Source organism: Gordionus sp. m RMFG-2023, chromosome 3 (genome assembly GCF_954871325.1).
Source record: "Gordionus sp. m RMFG-2023 chromosome 3, tfGorSpeb1-WG-v2, whole genome shotgun sequence".
Lineage (NCBI taxonomy): Eukaryota > Metazoa > Nematomorpha > Gordioida > Chordodea > Parachordodidae > Gordionus > Gordionus sp. m RMFG-2023.
In genome coordinates, this window is record NC_088777.1 from 9,979,486 (window position 1) to 9,999,157 (window position 19,672).

Below are 19,672 nucleotides of genomic sequence, written 5' to 3' on the forward strand. Positions count from 1 at the left end.
AGAAGGTTGTTATCTTTGGATTAATGAAAACTAATTAAAATTTCTTTTTATACTACTACAATCGTAGCCTTAAATACCCGAATATAAGTCTTGGAATTTTTTTATAATAAATTTATTTGTGTAACAACATAATTAAAATATCTTAAACCCGGAATGACATAAAGATTTTTTTTATCGTTTATTAGAGCTGTCTAAGATTTAATACATTTAAAATTTATTATTTTTTGGTAATAATTTTTTGTTATTTATTAAATACTATTATGTTTAAACGATAATTATTTTTTGGTAATAATTTTTTGTTATTTATTAAATACTATTATGTTTAAACGATAATTATTTTTTGGTAATAATTTTTTGTTATTTATTAAATACTATTATGTTTAAACGATAATATTATCATAACGCAATTATAATAAGTTTTATTTATTTGAGATTTTGTCACTATTTGCGATTCTCCGTCATTTTGACTGTGTACCCTTACTTAGCATTATTATTTTGTAAAATCTTGAAGATTTCTACTCCCAAGAACTTAATTCACAGAGTGTGCTTCAGGGTCGCCAAAAATTTTAAATAAATAGAATTATTTTTCCAATATTACATATAATATCACACTAAACTAATTGGTAATTAATTAAATATATCTTAAAAAAAATATAACGATGGAAAATTTAAAAAAAGGTAACTTCTATGTCTTAAAAATTGAAGAAGTTTATGTTTTGGATTATTTGTTCTTGCACAGGTAAATCTTGTAAACAAAATTATGCAAAGCGGCAATATCGGTTTAAATAATGTAATGACGCTTAACCAAAAATGTATTCATTTTTAGATCTATTAATTAAGGATTGTTCCCAACAATAACTTAAATTCGGTTAAAAAGATTTCCTAGGAAGGGGGGAGGGGCGAATACCGGATTTAGAAGGGAAATATCGTATTGAGTTTTTTTGACGTTTTGCTCGATCAAGTTAAGATATATTACACGAACGCCTCAATTAGGTTCGATATATCTCTTGAAATACCTTTGATACTGATTCGCGAATTCATGGCAATCAATAAAATACTTTGCTAACTAACAAATATTTATTGGAATTTGATATTGATGATTTAGGTCTTATGATCGAACTTAATATATCTAAACAAATTTTAACATTATAGAAATAGGCTAGCAGAAGCATTATTTAATTGTCCTATATAATTTACCATCAATTCCGATCACCGTGGCTTTGGTTGAGCAGCTTTTCAAAGCTTAAATTAATTGAAATCTGTCGGATATCCAGCATGATTCAGGATCGGTTCATTGCGCTAACCCTAATATTTCTATAGAAAATAATGCTATGAATTTAAGATATTTATAGCATCCTCAATAAAGAAAACATTTGGAAGGCTAAAATTTTAGTTTTAATGTGCCATTTGGTTGTGAATATGATATAGCATACGCCATTTAAATTTTTAGTGTAATTTGTGATTATGAATATTTATAAAATAACCATTTTTAGATAGCTAAAAAAGACTGATAGAAATTTCGTTTTTTATATATTTTTTTAACTTTAAATACATTTATATGAACCAAGGCATCCATATTAAACGAATTTATATAATGACAGTTTTTTTAAATTGTAAGATGTGATATAAATCCTATAAAACTTAACTATAGTTCCAAATTTGAAATAAACGCAACATAAGGATTTATCGGAAATATATATAATCATTGATATTGGCGGTGAAATGGCTTGCAGCATAATGTACCTCAAGCATGATAACGTCTCCCATTTTATTATATCTTAATTATTAGCTTCATTCTTAGGGTAAAGTTGAACAAGATTACATTTCACTAGTGAAATTCGAAAATTTTAAATAATTTTTAACAATAACTGGCAATTCATTCTTAATGTCCATTACTTTTTTTCTGTGTTTCTTGCCTTTTTTCTTCCTGTTCTTTTTGCAAAATTTTCCTCTTTTTCTTTTTTTGCCGTTTTTTCTTTTTCCACACCTTTTCTTCCCATTTTTTATTTTTCCCTTTTTACCAGGCCTAGTCTTTAGTCTCCCTTTTTTTTCTCTCATCCAATCTTTTATTATGCTCCCTGAAGCAAGCGACAATGTTGTATTTTGAAGGATATTACTTTTATTTGATTTATTAATTTGTTCAATCTTAGAAACTCGAATATTATCATTTTGTTTGATCGATGTTTTGCCTTTCAATTTATATTTAGGATCTTGGTCTGTTACAGGAATTGAATAATTTAAATGTTTGTTTGGCATTATTGAGTGATCGAATCCTGTAACAATATTTGAAAAAATTAATGAAAATAACAAAATATAAATTTATACAGCTATAAATAAAGTTATTCCTGATTAAATTAATATTACGCGTAGATAAGAAAGACTTAAAATATAATTTAAGGTCAACTTACCATTAGAATAGATTTGGGTTGAATTTCTAATCCGGTTTTGCTTTTTGGTGCAACGGTTGCAAACCCATTTTGAAGACTTGGCGCATATTTTTAGAAATAACATTAAAAATTTTTTAAAAAAATGCGTTTAAAATTACTTTGCAGATGCAAACGATGCATGGCATGTTTTGGAAGGCAGATATCTCAGCATAATATAGTTCTCCTTCGTAGTATTCCTTTTCTCTAAATTTACACATACCTTTTTAAATACAAATATTTTTCGAGAAAAAAAAGTATAATTCATTTTTAATATATATGCACTAAAACTGATCGGGCTGGGTTCGGGCCTATTTAAAAAAAAAAATAGGATTCGGATCCGATCTAATTGTACAAGGGCCTATAATTCTCGAATCAGGTCGGTCGGACAAAAATTATAAAACATTGAAATGAGCCAGATCTGAAGGTTCAATTCCTGGCTCTGATAGAAATATAGTGTTAAATAAAATAATAATAAGGTAAAAATATTATTTAAAAAGTCTTATGAATACTTTCAATGTAGTTAGAATATGGTCCATCTCTTTGGGGTTCTTTGCTTCTTTTAGAGTAACCTTTATATGCATCCATAGCTACCAGATTTCTTTTATCTACTTCATCTCCATTCCTGTAATCCGAGATGGAATTCAAATCGCCTTTTGAAAAAAATTATTATTAATATAACTAATCACTAATCCACAAATTTATAGATGGCAATAATTAAAATAGGGATAAAGTTATACATATTTATTCTGTAATAAAAATTTTTTTACTATTACTTTTGCAAACTTTGCAACAGGATCCTTCTGTGTATACTACATTGTTGAGAGGGCAACTCATTATTGGGCATTTAACCCTTTCGCAAACGACTTTCAACGTAGGCTAAGTAAAAATTTTTATACATATATATATATCGTATATATCATTCGTAAACGACAATCAACAGGGCTAATTAGAAATTTTTATTCGTATATATCTTTTATAACAAACAGTTTAACATAAAAGTTAATATTAACGCTACTTCATAATTTTTTCATTGCATAAATACTTTTAAATATGTTGAAGAGCTTAGGCTAATAAAGAACTCTTAAGGCCCAATTTAATATTGGTCATACAAACTTTTTATATAGAGACCAACCAAAAATTAGCAATATTTTTATATTTCAAAAATGATTAAATAAAGTAACTATATGGCAATATTCAAAAAATAATCAAGAGAACTTATAATATTGCTAAAATAGCTTACACCGCAGTGACAGGTAACACACTTGTCCACTCCGAAGGGTGGAACCTTAGGATTCCAATTTGCGTATTTAGGATAAATATCGCTACCAAAGATGCAGGAATTTGACTTTTTAACATCTAATTTGGAAACTGGAATAAAAGGAATTTGGGTGTAATTATTTTTGACGTCACAACATTTTTGGGCGTATATTCTTAGATTTTTTTTATTTTGTAAGGAAGAGGCATCACTTCCTTGACATTCGTCCTCCGTGGCTTTACAGAAGAGTAGATTTTTCTAATTAAAAATGTTCGATGTAATATATATTTTTTTAAAATACATAAATTAACTTAAGTCTCCTAACCCCGCCCACCCCATTAAGAATGAGTTAAATTAAAAACTCTGTTCTGTCCCCAAATCTTATAAATCCAATACAATAATATTCACTTTTTCTGTGGTTTTATTGCTATTGGATAATTAACTCCAGCGAGTATCAATAGCATTCTATTTCTGATTATATTTAAAATGATAAAATATCAGGCACATCGTTACACTTTTAAAAAAGTGTATAAAAGTGCCAATTCTCTCTCTCTATAAAGAATTACTAAAAAACGAATCTATAAAAAAATTTACTAGGGTGAAAAATTTTCAGCAAGGCAAATTTTTTATTATCGTATGCAAAGTTATATTTATTTTTAATTATTATAAACTTACTCATATTTCAATGGATTTCATTGTAAATTAAATAATAGGATGCCGAGTTTTTCAAAATAAGGTTCTGAAGCACCTAACCATGCGCCTGCTTCTCATCCCAAAATTATTTTCAATGATTCCGAAAATTTTCACTAATTAAAGGGAAAAAAATTACCCTGCATTGACACTTTCGACAATTAGAAACGAAATATTTCCATCTGTTTGTAACGTGGTTGCCTATATCCTTTGAACAATTCATTGGGCTGTGATCCTCCCTCATTTCAAATACATCCGCATCTATATTAGCAGGTTTTGTGTATAAGGTCGATTTGGAGTATTCGTATTTATTATAATTAATAATTTTTTGACTGGAAATTTTAGGCAACTTTTCATCTTCAGCAACATCTTTTATAACTATCTATATGTTTTTTAATCAATTAAAATTATAATATTGCTAAAATACTTCTGAAAAATTTACAAATTATCCCCCCAGCCCCTTACTTTTGTAGTTACATTAATAAATATGTATATATATAATATAACTATTTAAATGTCAAATAAGATTTTTCTTTTTAAATTAATATAACCTGTGATCCTATTTCCCCGTTGAGGTATTGCTTAGTCAGCACGTACACAAATATGTTTCCACTAGAAAAATCATGGCACCAATTTTGGTCTAGTGTAAGTTTTCCCAATGCCTTCACCGAAATATAATTTACATTTAATGGGTTTTTAAGATTTAATCATTATAGAACCTAATTTTCCAAGTTCATGCAAATTTGTTTAAAAAAAAGAAGAATTTACTAAACGATTAAGATCAAGGTTATGAAAATTAATATTACTATTATTATTTCTGAAATAGTCAACCAAAATATTATTCAATTTAAAACGGTTTAGAATGTGTTAAAGGAAAATTACCAATGATTTGTGATAGTTTTGAATATGCATTATGCTGTCCGTAATTTTACTAGGATTCTGTACACCATTCATGAGCAAATTTTGGGTTGACATATCTGAAAACGATTCCCTTTTGAAAATTATGGTCAACATATCTTTACCCTTCGAAATCTCGTAATTATTAAAGTAATCAGCGCTTTTAGAATCAATTTCGGGAGTATTCAAACCTATAAGAGATAATCTAGGCAATTTTTTTAAAAAAAATATAAAACATGCACAATATGGGCTTTGACAACAATAAAATAGATCCGAAATAAGGTATTTATTTAAAAATTTATCTTATATATTTATTATAAGCATGGTTAATACTTACATTTAACTCATCAAAATATATGTATAAGAAATATCCTTTAAATTTAAGTTACTACATTAAAATAAATCGAACAAGATTGTCACTTTGTTTATTAGTTATTTAACTATTTATTTATATCAGAAATCCAATCTATATAATCAAATCGATTTACATATTATCAAAAGTTGTCTAATTAATATTGTAATAAATAGCTTTCTATTAACACGGTAACAACTGAAATAAATAATAATAATAATATAACCCCATAAATAATTATTTGACGATAACTTTAAACATGAATGATAATTTAAATAAACATCATGTTATATTTGTTATTAGTGAAAAAAAAATTAGCTGCATAACTTAACTTAATCAATTCCTTTTCAAATTATCTTATTCATGTGAAAGTTCTTTTTCTTTGATCATTCATCGTTAGATAATATTTTATTCCAATATATTTTTTAAAATTGTCAAAATGACTTATTCGAAATAAGTTTTATAATTGTATTAACTTTATTTTCGAACCTTAATTTTTAAAAAATAATTATAGTCTGCTATAATCAACTGTTTTTAATACATACCCTAATACAACAATTTAGTATAATAATAACGATAAAGATATCGTAAGCTATATTTATTTTTAAAGTATACCTGTATAAAACTTCGCAATGATGACTATCATCCGTATCTAAGGTATTTATGTGTTTAGGAGGCATAAAATTTTGCTTTTGCATCCAAAGTATACCTCCAACTGATGATGGTAGTGTGTAAGCGGCCAAACTATTTACGTTATTACTACTGAGTACGATAGGAAATGCTTGTAATAGCATAATAATAAGATTTTTTAAAAAATTGTAATCCTTCAATAAGATAATAATGAGAGTTTAGAGAGTTCTAATATTTCAAATGCATTTTTCCATTTATAAACGCTAACTATAGTTACTTTGAAATGGATCGGAAGGAAAATGGATTATTTTTATAGGGCCTGATAATAAGTTATTGCCGTTTGAATCATCGGCCCTCGCGTAAAAGTCTTTGTGTATCAATAAATGCATCACGGTCATAGACGAGATATAAAATGAGCCCTATATTTTTATTTTTTATGTGATATATATACACACATTTTTAATAGTGTATTTTTAAAAAAGCTATAACTTTAACTGTTATATAGTTAAATTAAATATTAATAAATAATTCGTTGTTACCCATATGACTAAGTATACTTTTTAGGAAAAATATAACTCTAGCTTGTTAAATTTAAGCTTTATAACTAGAAGAGGTTGACTCTATTGGCGGCTTTAAAAAAAAATTGAATTACTCAAGTTTGCTTATTTTTACAGTATGGATTATGTAGATAGAATATCATATATTTCTTTTACTTTATTGTTTTCGGGGTCCGCGTGATTATATTCCATCTCGGCGATTATTCTCTTATTTTTTTTGGAACCACTTCTAAGAGTTTTAGCTTTTGCGTTATTTGGATATTTGTAATTTGATCTAGCCAAATTTTTTCGCCTGTGATTGTATGGCATGATCGATACTGTCTTGATTATCGCTTCTTTATTATTGCCATTAGAAACTTGGATCTATTTTTTTTATTTTTGAATATATAGTAGAAACTTTTTTCTCTCTAAATTTTCATTACAAGATATTGATTTATAAACATGTGTGAATTGCTTAATCAAAAAAATAGTGAAGGTCAAAGGTCTGGTTTTTTGAATCGATCCATACGATTTTTTCTTTGGAATGGGTTCCATAGTTTGGTCTTTACAATCAGTCTTCGGTTCGGGTGGACCGATAGAAAAAATTATATTATCTATTTATAATTATCAAATTTTATTTAAAGATTAAAATCAACGATTATTTTTTAAAGTATGAGTATTTTCTATGAATTTCAACTAACTTTATAATCTAGTTTGCCGTTTTCATTAAGTTTCATCAGTATATAACCAGCCATGCCTGTGTGAGTCATAGGATATGCATCGTAACCAGTTAAAGAAGCGTATAAGGCTAATTAACAAATAAATTGCATATAAAAAATTTTTTTCCTCAATATATTTGTATGCAGCGCTGCAACCTTATGATGATATATGTAGAAATAAATCTGAAATCCTGTGAAGCAGGTGTGGCTCGGAAGGTAATGGACCTGCGCCCAAACCAGCAAGATATTTCGGCCCGGGTTCAATTGCTAACTTGGGACAATTTTTTTTACAAAAAATAACTTCCCGGAGCTGGTAGTTTAGGGGAGGGGGTAGTGGTTACAGAGGTTAGGTTTGTATCTAAAAAAATGGGTGCAAGTTTTATTTTTTAAATTGGGCGTCAATTAGTAAAAAAATTTGTTATCACTTATAGCAATATTCTTAGAATTACATAGAATTCTTAGAATTATATAGAATTCTTAGAATTATGAATTCTTAGAATTACATAGTTTTCTTAGAATTACATAGACATAGAATTCTTAGAATTACATAGAATTCTTAAAATTACATAGAATTCTTAGAATTACATAGAATTCTTAGAATTACATAGAATTCTTAGAATTATATAGAATTCTTAGAATTATGAATTCTTAGAATTACATAGTTTTCTTAGAATTACATAGACATAGAATTCTTAGAATTACATAGAATTCTTAAAATTACATAGAATTCTTAGAATTACATAGAATTCTTAGAATTACATAGAATTCTTAGAATTACATAGAATTCTTAGAATTACATAGAATTCTTAGAATTACATAGAATTCTTAGAATTACATAGAATTCTTAGAATTACATAGAATTCTTAGAATTACATAGAATTCTTAGAATTACATAGAATTCTTAGAATTACATAGAATTCTTAGAATTACATAGAATTCTTAGAATTACATAGAATTCTTAGAATTACATAGAATTCTTAGAATTACATAGAATTCTTAGAATTACATAGAATACTTAGAATTGAATTCTTAGAATTACTTAGAATTCTTAGAATTACATAGAATTCTTAGAATTACATAGAATTCTTAGAATTACATAGAATTCTTAGAACTACATAGAATTTTTAGAAATTACATAGAATTCTTATTATTCATACCAGAACAAGTTGTTTTCACAAATATAATTCCATTTAATTGAAATGGTCCAAAGGGCCCCTTTATTTCGACGACTATTTTGACATTTCCGCTAAGTATTAATCCCATAGTTGTTCTTGGGATGGAAGGCCAACTACTAGCAAATTCTCCGCTCTAATAGGTATTAAGAAAAATTATTAAATATGGAGCGTATAAATAAAATTTAAAATAGACTTCTTATATGTCCAAAATTTGAAAAATTTCACAAATTTAATTTGAAAAAATTTATATAATAGTCTTAAAAAATGATAGAAAAATATTTTGGAATTAAAAACTTATTTACTTTCTGTTGTACTTTACATATATTTTATTTGATAAAGTGATTTATTTTAACATATGTATTAAAATCGAAAAAGCGGATTGATTTTATTTATTATATTTAAAAAAAATTGTATAGATCATTTTATCATTCGTGATCTTTTTATAATTAAATATATTTTAAAAACAATGAAAAGAGTATCATAGTAAATTATTTAAAGAATATCACCATCAGCGGCGAAACTCATAAATTTAGAATAAAATATCCTTCTTGGTTTTCTTATCTATTAGTTTTCAAAATTACAAATCATTAAGTTTTGGACGCACCTTTAATTACAATAGTTCTTAAAATATAGTCTTTCTTCCTTCCTTCCTTCCTTTATTCATTCTCTCGAAAAACATATTTATCCAATATTTTACTTTCATATTAATGTATCCCGTGATATGTTTGAAAGGGATCATAGGGATCCCTGAACCAAAATTCTTGTGCCATACAAATCGAATGGTTATTTCTCTGAAATCTCGCTCATCGTAAACATTGACTGGTCATTTGTTCAACGATTAACAAAATAATAAGTCATAATTATGTAGAGCTACATTTAAAACACTTAATAATAATAATAATTTTTTTCTCTAAAAATTTAATGTATAATGTTAATCGATAAGAAGAAAAACCATCCTATCTTTGAAAAAAAAAGTATTATAAGTAGAAATGTACTATGATTCTATTGGAGATGATGCTTTACTATGCAAATAGAAAAGAGTAATAATTATTCTTTAGATTAAAATTTTTATAAAAGTTTTGAACTAACCTATGATTGGACGTTGGTTGTCTTTAAGAATGAAGAGAAAATCAAGTGTATCATGATCGTAATATCCTTTGGTAAATATGACCAAACCAGCTCGGCTTTTATAGTCGCCATTTGAGGAGTCGTACATTCGGTTATCCGAGTTTGTAGGAGTTAAAATAGAAGAAAATGATTCTGTTTCAAATTAGTTTGTTTATAATTTTTATTAAAAAAAATTATCATACGAAACTTTGTAAAAAAAGATACAAACAAAAAATATTTATTTTTCATGTTTATATACCAGTTTGAATGAATCTATGATCTTGGATGACACCGGATAACGTTGAAATAATAGTACTGGAAATGCTAAGATTGGCGTTTTGGTTTGCATAGGAAGCGAATGGAATATGAGATAAGGATATCTTTATTTTGCCATTAATCATATCATTTCTACTGGCAATAAACTCTTCGAAATTGTAAACACTGAAACATATCTGACGATAAAGAAATAAATAAAGATGTATAATGGAAGAATATTACCAGAAAAATGAAACTTTGAATAAAATTTAAAGCAACTTATAAAAAAACAGATCAAAAATAATATGGAAACCTTGATATAAATGTACTCTCCGTCAAAATTCTTATAAAGGCGTTGAACGGGCATTTCGTATAACAGAGTGTTTGTCAGAGTATCGTAAAATGAAATATTTGACGGGTTTTCTAGACTAATAATATCAAATTAAAATTAATATATTAAGAAAAAAAATTAAAAGGTTATCTAAACCTATGTGGCTTACTTCGATTTACCTTCTTTCTTTCCCCCTCTCTCTCTATCTCGGAACGTCCCAAAAGTCATATTTTTAAAAAATAATGGAATGGGAAAATTATTTAAAAAAACTAGAATATTGGAGCTGAAAGGCACCAGGAGCTTAATTGAATCTTAAAGGTACTTAATAAAATATTTTTAATTTTAAGTTCGGGGTCCTTGATTATAATATAATATTTAAATTGATACCCGACAGTTTTGATAGTGAGATACAAGATTTGCCTCTCAATATACGCGTAAACTCTGGCTGAAACCGGATTTAGATATTGACCTTCTACTGCAATCTGACCATAATATTTGTTTAAATTATCTGGGATCAGCAGGCTGTACAGTTCTTCATTTTTTTCCCCCGATAAATTATATAATTAATGATCTAGTGAGTAGTGAATTAAAATATTAACATTATCTAAAATCTAGTTCTATTATTATACAGGATTGGTGTAATTGTACTGCGGTGAAAATAAAATATTCGAACAATACGATAATAATAATAATATTATTTTGGCAGACAAATTATTTTTAATATATTATTATTATTATACCAGTTATATCATTGTCATTTTTGCCATAGTTCGAAGCTTGGTCTGATTGAAATCGATTACTTTCTTCCATGGTATTTATTTTGGAATCCGTTTTATCAAATGTTTTACCATCTTTTATCAAAAAATATGGGGAAAATTTTAAAAAAATAATTATAATTTTAAAAAGGAATCCTGTTGTCATATGAAATGGTGCTATTCTATTCAATGGCATAGAGACAAAGTGGAAATATTCTCTTTGAACTCTTTACCCTCTATTTAATCAGAAAATGCAATTTCTTTTAAAAAAAATCCCTCACTAAAACCCTTTTTATGCCATAGTCCGGCCCAAAGATATTTTATGAAAATCTTGTTGAATAAACAAATTTATTTTTTTAATTTTCTTTTTAAATATAAATTGGATTGCTCGGGCTTAAAACAAACTTCAAAAACCAAAAAAAATACTCTTCTTTTAATTAAAAGAAAATGATAATTAGGATGTCTTCGGAATTCAATCTAGGGCAAAAATATCACGTGGTTCGTATAGCCACCTTAATGGTGATCAAGAGTAAAAACTTGGGATAATAATACATGAAGATGTGTTATTATTATTTTTATTATTTTCGAAATAAAATATCCTTGAAATCAATTCTGTTAATTATTCGAGCCAGATTTGTGATTTTTATTTCTTAAGATTACGGAATAGATTTACAAAAATTCTTTTTATTGGGTTTCTATAAAATTATTTTAATATTCTTTTTTATATATATTTATTAGTTAATGTAGTATAGTAATGATTAATTACCCCGCTTTAAAATGAAATCCAAATCGCTAAAAATTGTGAATCTCGCTTATTATTCCTAGAAAAGTTTTAAAGTAAATCTGAAAAATCAAATAGGAAGCAATGATAATATTTCCTTCATTTTTATCGATTTTTTATCCCTAGCATCTCTTAATATTAATTTTAGATTTACTTAAAAAATTTTCTATGATTTCCAATTATTAGAGATTTTTGTTTTAGCGATTTAGAACGGGACCCGAAATTAGGACCAAAAAAGATATTTGTTTTTAATAAGATCTTTTCGGTCAAGAAGTTTATAAAAAAAATTGCGATATAATAATTCTTGGAAACTTTGTTTATATTGTCGTTAATATAAGGAGTTCCTTAAAAAAAATATAATATAAAACTATTTATTTTAGCATTCCATTAATAAGTTTGATGATAATCTATTTTATTAAAATAACTATAACTACTAACTTATATTTTTAAAAATTATACTAAACTTAAAATATCGAATTCTTATTTGTATATAGAATGGGATCCAAATAATTAGCTAAAATTTTATTTAAAAAAAATATATAGATTCCATATCCTAATCAATGATGTATATTACTAGATTGGTTATTCATTCATTAATTGTATCTTAAAAGTATCCATATATAGGAGTCATTTGTAGTGCCATTTTGGGGATTGCATGTCGGTTAAATGGCATTAATGTGCATTCATATAGTGATAAATAAAGATAATTAATCGACATGTAAACCACAAAAGGACATTTCAACTGACTCCTGTGTATGAGCACCTTCAATTAATGCATCACCAATCTAATAGTATATATGCATCATTGGTTCCAATATGTAATATTGTTAAAGCCCGATATTTTAGTCAAAACGATATTATGTAAGACTGAAGATTTTACTCATAGGTGGCAGAAAGGTTTAATTATCGGGCTTACATAATATTATTTACCAAAATTTTATCGGGGAGTTTTTAAAAATCGACCCAAATCGGGCTTTTTAACAAAACTACCAATACAATAATACAATATTTAAATAAATATACCTTTAAGATTACTAAAAAAAAATTTAGACGTTATGTGGTGTTTCTCTTTACTTCCGTTTTTCTAGGGTATTTAAAATAATTTTAATTGTTTTTGATCGTAAAATATTCGTAAATTAATTAAAACAAATATTTTAAAATTTATTTAAAATGTAATCATGTCTGATTAAAGCGGCATCTTTCAGGACAACATTAAGCTGTGGGTTTTTTATTTGTATAAACAATTCAAATTTATGGGTTTACACAGATTAATTTAAGTTATTAATTTGTATTATTAGGTTAACATATTTTTTATAAAATAACATTTTTTATGAATCTAGCATTATATAGCGAAGAAGAAAAGATAATATTGCGAAATTATGAATCAAATTTTTGTCAAATTTTATGGTGGTATTTTGAATTTTAGAGACACGTTGACAAAATATGTCATATTGTAATATTGTAATTTTTGATATAACTTATACATAATAATTATGAATAAGATATAAAATTAAAAGATATCGTGATGTTATAATTTAATGTCTTAATTCAGTCCAAAACATTTTATTGGAATATACCTTAAGGGGGGTAAAAAAGACATTATATTATAGTATATTATCTTAATAAAATTTATGAATAATTTTATTATGAATAAAAAGAGATTTTGATATTATAATTACATACAGATTGCCAATATTAATTACTATAAATTAACTTTCGACAAAAGGTTTTAAAAAAAAGTTTAACATTTCTTTTTTAGTTTTTACTATATTATTATAATGCTATATCATTTTCGTAGTTTCAAATTAGTTTTATTTAATATAATTATCTATACAAAAAAAAATTGAATATGATTGACAATTATTACGTGAGATGATAGACAATATCTTATCAGTAAAAACGAAATTCTATTTTTAATATAATTAAAGACAGGGGAGACTGGGACACAATCGAAACAGATTTTTGCTAAAATGTCTAATAATTAAGAAACACTGAGTAAAATGGCGAGTGCTAGTTCCGGTTCAGACCACTCCAGAACCCAAAAAAATTTAAAAAAGTTATCAGCTGTATTTGTTATTTTACATGCCAAATGGTCGGTCCAATCAAATAACTGTAAAGTTCGTTAACTTTTTTTTAACCTAAAATTACATTTATATTTATGTATGATAAATGCAATATTTTTTTTTATATTTTAATTTTCATGGAAACGAAAAACAAAATGGAGCTCTTTAGAACATAACAGGAGGTGAGCTGAAACAGGAGCCAGGAAACATTGAAACACTTGAAAAGTTTTGATTTTTAACACACGAGTACATATAAATTTTAGACAAAAAAAATTTTTTTGAAAATATAAATCGTAAATTTACAAAGTCTTCCAACAAATAACCAGCATCTCATTTTTTCTAAAAAATTGCGAAAAAATAGTTCACGGAAAATTATCGATTATTTTATTACATCATGCTCTTTCATGATATAAAATATAATGGTTAAAGTGATAGTAGAGGATTCAAGTTAAGATCACGTTTGTATCGGGGATCCAAACAGTGACGAATATAAGTTAGGTTTCGGTTCAAATAAAAATAAAGGTCCATGGTTCAGATTCGGTTAGTAAAAAATAATAATATAGGTTCCGTTTAAACCTCTAAAAACCGGTTTAAACCTGATGGTATAAAACTTATGGAAATTGTGTAAAGAGAATTACATTTTTTTTAAAAAAAACCCAGTTTAGTTTCGGGTCATAAAATGTTTAACGGTTTAAGTTAGGTTCTCTAAATATTAACTGTCAATAATGGTTTAACGGTTCGGTTATTAAGTTATCCCTTTATTTGACATGCCTAAATAATTATGCGGATGAACCTCAGTTAAGTTTGAGAAATATAAACGAAAAATAATATTTTGCTCAAATATAAGGAGGGTATAAAACCAACAAAGCAATACGAGCACGAAATGAATAAAATTAAAAATAATATCATTTTTTTAATAAGATATCTGTTGTTTCTCATGCCTTTTTTTTTCTGTAAAAGGTAGGGACCCGGAGTGAATCGGAATGAACCGCGAAACCGTTAAAAACCTTTATAAATATCTGAACCTTAACCGAACCGATATAATTATTTTTCGAAGGAGTAAAAATAACCTTTATAAAAAGGTTAAACCACCTAAAATAAAAATAACTTTCCATTCTTTTCCTTGTTATGTATTACAATTTTTCCAAATCTACGTCGTTATTTATAATTATTAAATAATCAAAATATTTGTTTAATGTCCATAAGAATTATCTATTAATATTTTTTTACTATGACTTAAATTTATCCACATTCTTTTAACTGCTTCATATAGTATTAGAGCATTCCTATCTTCTATATTTTAATATGCAAAATATCTAAATAACCAATTTTTGATTTAGTTGCACTTATTAAATTATTTAAATATCATTAGTTTTTATATACTGGGCATCATATAAATTTGAATATCCAGAATTATATAAACTTGCTCATTTAGTACTTGCGGTTCTCGCAACACAAATTTCTGTTGAAAGGGCTTTTTTGGGGCTAAAATTTGTGTTATCATCTCAACGAACAAATATGAATCCACTTATATTAGAAAATATATTACTTACACGTTCAAATAATATATTTATAAATGAGTTCAGATTTTTATAAAAAAATTTTATATATTATTCTTAGATACTTATAATAAACTAATTCTATTTTACAAAAAATAATATTAAGTGATGGCAAAAATTTTATCAAATAATGTTCATAATTTAAATCATTATACGATAATGTTGCTTAGATAAAAATTAATTTTAAAAATAATTTCTAACCATAATGAACCTTCATAAACCTTTACATTTAGCTAAACCGAACCGAAGATTTATAAATTTTTTCTTAAGAACCGTAACTATTATATTATTTTCATACTGAACCGTTATAAATGAAGGGTAGGGCCCCTGATAAAAGGTAATAAATTTTTTTTTAAAAAAAGTGATATGTTATAATATATCTTTTTCTCAATTTTATATGTTTTTCAGAATTTGGGGTGAGGGGGGGGGGGTATACTACAGATTAAATCATGGCCAGCGGGCTGAAATAGTACAAATGTAAGGGATTTTTTTTAAATCTTGTTTTATTAAAATATTAGATAGCGTTGTAATTTTATCTTTATATATATATATATAATTGTTCTCTCTATGAGTCTGTGGCCTAGTGAGTGCACATATCACTAATAGGATAGCTCTGGGTTCGAATTCAGAAATGATCACGTTTTTTCAAGGCCAACTAGTTTCTTAGGGCATGAAATATAGAATATCGGAAGCGACCATATGATTCATTGAATTAAATAAAATTTGGTCGTCATTTAGCAAATCGCAATATGCAGACCAACGTTAAACATCATTTCCTATAAATTTCGGGCTATTTTTTAAAATATTACACATATATATTGCCTGGTTACGCATTATAAATCATTTAGAAATCAAAAAATCACTTGTAATAGAATGAATTTGCTCGCTGCTTTTGCTGACCGAATACGAGGGCTTAAAATTAGCATCGGAATTGAGTAAGGACTTTAAAGACGGGAAGAATGAAGAATCTTTCCTCGACCAATGATCTTTGAGGGAATAATATTTAGCGGGAAAGAAAAACGATGTATTTAGCCTATTGTCTACTGGCGAGCCATGGTAGAAAAAATATTGGGAGGGGCATATTTTGCAACATTTTCCGGGAAGTTTAACAGGAGCTCGGCAATACACTTTGGCGCAGGTGTCCTTAAAATTGTGACATTTTATGACGGTCGGTAGAATGGAGCGTTTCTCAAAAACAGGATTCTTGATATAATAAAAAAATAATAATCTTGCGTTTTCTAGGATAAAATTATAATATGGTGCTGTAATAATAAATAATTAAAAATTCGATTGTGATGAATTGAAGGAACAAAATAAAATGGTATTTTTTAAATCTTACTAAATATTTCTCATCCTCCTTATAATTTTATTGGGTGATTAAAATTTAAGAAATGATTTCTTGGAATTTTACCTTTTCTTTTATAGCCTTTAAAAGAGATAATCTCTAAGGCTGGGGTTTTCATAGCTCAAAGGATAAACCTAGGCTAACAGACTTCTTTCTTTCATTCTTTCTTTAATCTGAGCGTTGATATATGACCTAAAAAATTCCAAATTCTGCCCATATTATCACTTTTTGACTATTTCTATAACAGAAAACGTATCAATTGAAAATATTATAGGATTCTAAACTCATTATAATGTTGATCAAAATGTGGTGGGACGGTGTTTTATTAAAAAATTTTATTTGTTTACACAAGTAATAAAAATATTTAAATTTTACTTTTATACAGGTACATCTATAGCAATATAATACACCAAAAGGAGGACCTAAATCTGGATTCCACGATGTTCCAACATCGTAAAAATTAGAAGCCAGTTTACAGCCTTTTTTTAAAAAAAAAAATATATATATTAAGAGAATATATAATAATAAAAGGAAAATAATTAAAATCTTTAGCATATTCTTATTTTTATTAGTAATATAAGAATTTAAATTTAGCTAGGTGGAGTGAATAATATGAATATCAGTATCAGTTTTATTATATTAAAATTTCAAAATTAATCGTATTTTATTTTTGATCAATTATAAAAAAATAAAATTTGATCCAGTATATTAATAATTATTTGGGCTTTATTTAACTATAAAAAAATATATACAGTAAATGAGGTTTATTTGGTGTTGTAAAATTTGCTAGTCTGTGGGTGATATATGAAAGATTTTTTTTGAAAAACCACACTTTTTTTTAAAAAAAAATTCCCATTTTATTGTTTACTCCTATTTTTTAAACCTTAAATGAAGTTATAATTATAAACATCAAGATCAAATTTTTGAAATGTGTTTTCCATTCGTTTTAGAGTATTAATATAAGCATGCAATTTTTTTTTTAAAGAAGATAATCAATAAAACAAATTATAAAAATATTAAAAAGTTCCTTGGAAACAAAATTATTTTCTACGGAACACGCTTAGTGTTGTTAAATGGCTCGTTTTGAGACGTTTTTAAAAACGGCTAATTCAATATTTTAGAAAAATATTGCGCAACCCTGAAGTTATGTTTATAGAATGAACAAAGGTCTAGACATATATTAAACCTCGAGGCTCAGACAATATTTTTCTAGCTAAAATATTGAGTTAGCCCTTTTTAAAAATCGGCATTTGAATTAGATTAAAGCAAACAAATTTTTTTAAATATGACATAAATCTTCTCTAAAATTTAAAATTTATCGTCTTAATGCTAAGGGACCTTTTCGCTTGATATAATTGCGCGGGTGAAATAAATATTTAAGAGATCGTGATATTACCTCATTTTTTAATTTTTTTAAAGCTGATATAAGATGCTCAACGTTGTTGTAATTAGTAAGACTATCTTGCTTTCAGCCATCAGATAAAGAGAAAGATGTACAATTTCATTTATTTTTTTTTCTATTGGCGAGTAACCCGTTATTTAGAGAATACAGATAGAGATAATATCTCTATCTTTAAAGTCATATTCCTGCCTTTAACCTTTATTTTATAGTTTTGAGAAAAAAAATTTATGCATTGTAACTAAAAAAGATTCCTTTTTACTTGAAAAGTTTTAATGAGGAAATGATAAATGTTTGAAAAAGGTTAAAACAAATTAATATAGTCTAAGATAATTAATTTTTTCAATCTGTCACTTCTACATAGAGAAACAAAATGAAGTTTCTAATATTTTTTTTCACTCCTTGCTATTTAAAATTCTACCTTGATATCCCGATACAACTTTTAATTTCTCATTATTTTTTTATTCCATATAAGCATTAAACAACTAAAGAAACAAATGGGGTAAGCACATCTGCTATAATAAGGCTAGATTCAATAATATAGTATTTTCAGAGATCTGCTGAGATCAAAGTTTCAGACCCGGCACAAATTTTTCATTTTAAATTTGTCACTTTAAATAATTTTATAAAATGAATGTTAAACGTTTCATTTCGCGATTTTCTAACTAGTTAAAATTACTATGTAAACATCCAAATTTATTTTCAAAAATATGGCCTAGCCCTTGTAAAAAAAATTATTATTTTGGACAGTCCGCGTTTGTAATTTATTTTTAAGTTTCAAAATCCTACCATTGTCGAGTCCGAATTTCGAGCGGGGTTTCGGGTGTAAATGCTTCAGTTAATTTTAAAATGCAAATATGATTAGTTTAAAGTGAAGAAACTGTCGTCATTAGGATAAATGGGGGGGGGGTGTTCCGGAAAAATGTAATTTACAAAAAAAAAATTTGGCATTAATGATTCCCGCGTTATATTAACGTTTTAAATATCTGGTCCGTCAAGTAATATAATATATTCTCTACATGGTACACAATATAATATATAAAAACAAACATATTTTATTATAACCTTTGGCATAATCATCTTTCGCATAAATCATTTTTGGTGGTGGAAGAACATCGTTAATAGCATTATTGGGCACGAATTCCTCATCTTCCGATTTTATGGGCAATCTTTTTACGATTCCAATGCCAAGGGTTGAAGAAAAGAATAGAAAAAAATTGATTGTCATCGTGAAGAATGATATCAAGAAGACCCAATGGCGATTATAACCCATCATAATTGTTAAGATTTCATTTACTTTTTGGATGGAGACTATATAACAAATTCACTTGGCAAAATATTTTCCGGCATCTCCTTTTTCTTAGATAGACATAGAAGAGTCTATTAATGGATTTAAC

General features: G+C 26.5%; 1 protein-coding gene across 1 annotated transcript; it reads right to left on the reverse strand.

Annotated features, from left to right (window-relative positions):
• Window positions 1–1,607: 1,607 nt before the first annotated feature.
• On the reverse strand, window positions 1,608–19,672 carry LOC135925982 (uncharacterized). The gene is made up of 23 exons (XM_065461602.1): window positions 19,341–19,672; window positions 17,252–17,355; window positions 16,395–16,734; window positions 11,114–11,224; window positions 10,761–10,905; window positions 10,356–10,470; window positions 10,047–10,239; window positions 9,770–9,940; window positions 9,378–9,499; window positions 8,663–8,813; window positions 7,488–7,594; window positions 6,964–7,170; window positions 6,528–6,669; window positions 6,236–6,401; window positions 5,254–5,473; window positions 4,923–5,033; window positions 4,511–4,753; window positions 3,667–3,939; window positions 3,200–3,302; window positions 2,936–3,076; window positions 2,546–2,646; window positions 2,409–2,484; window positions 1,608–2,273 (listed from the first exon to the last, which is right to left on the reverse strand). The coding sequence occupies exons 1-23, from the start codon at window positions 19,549–19,551 to the stop codon at window positions 1,819–1,821; spliced, it is 4,008 nt and encodes a 1,335-aa protein (XP_065317674.1). The 5' UTR covers window positions 19,552–19,672; the 3' UTR covers window positions 1,608–1,818.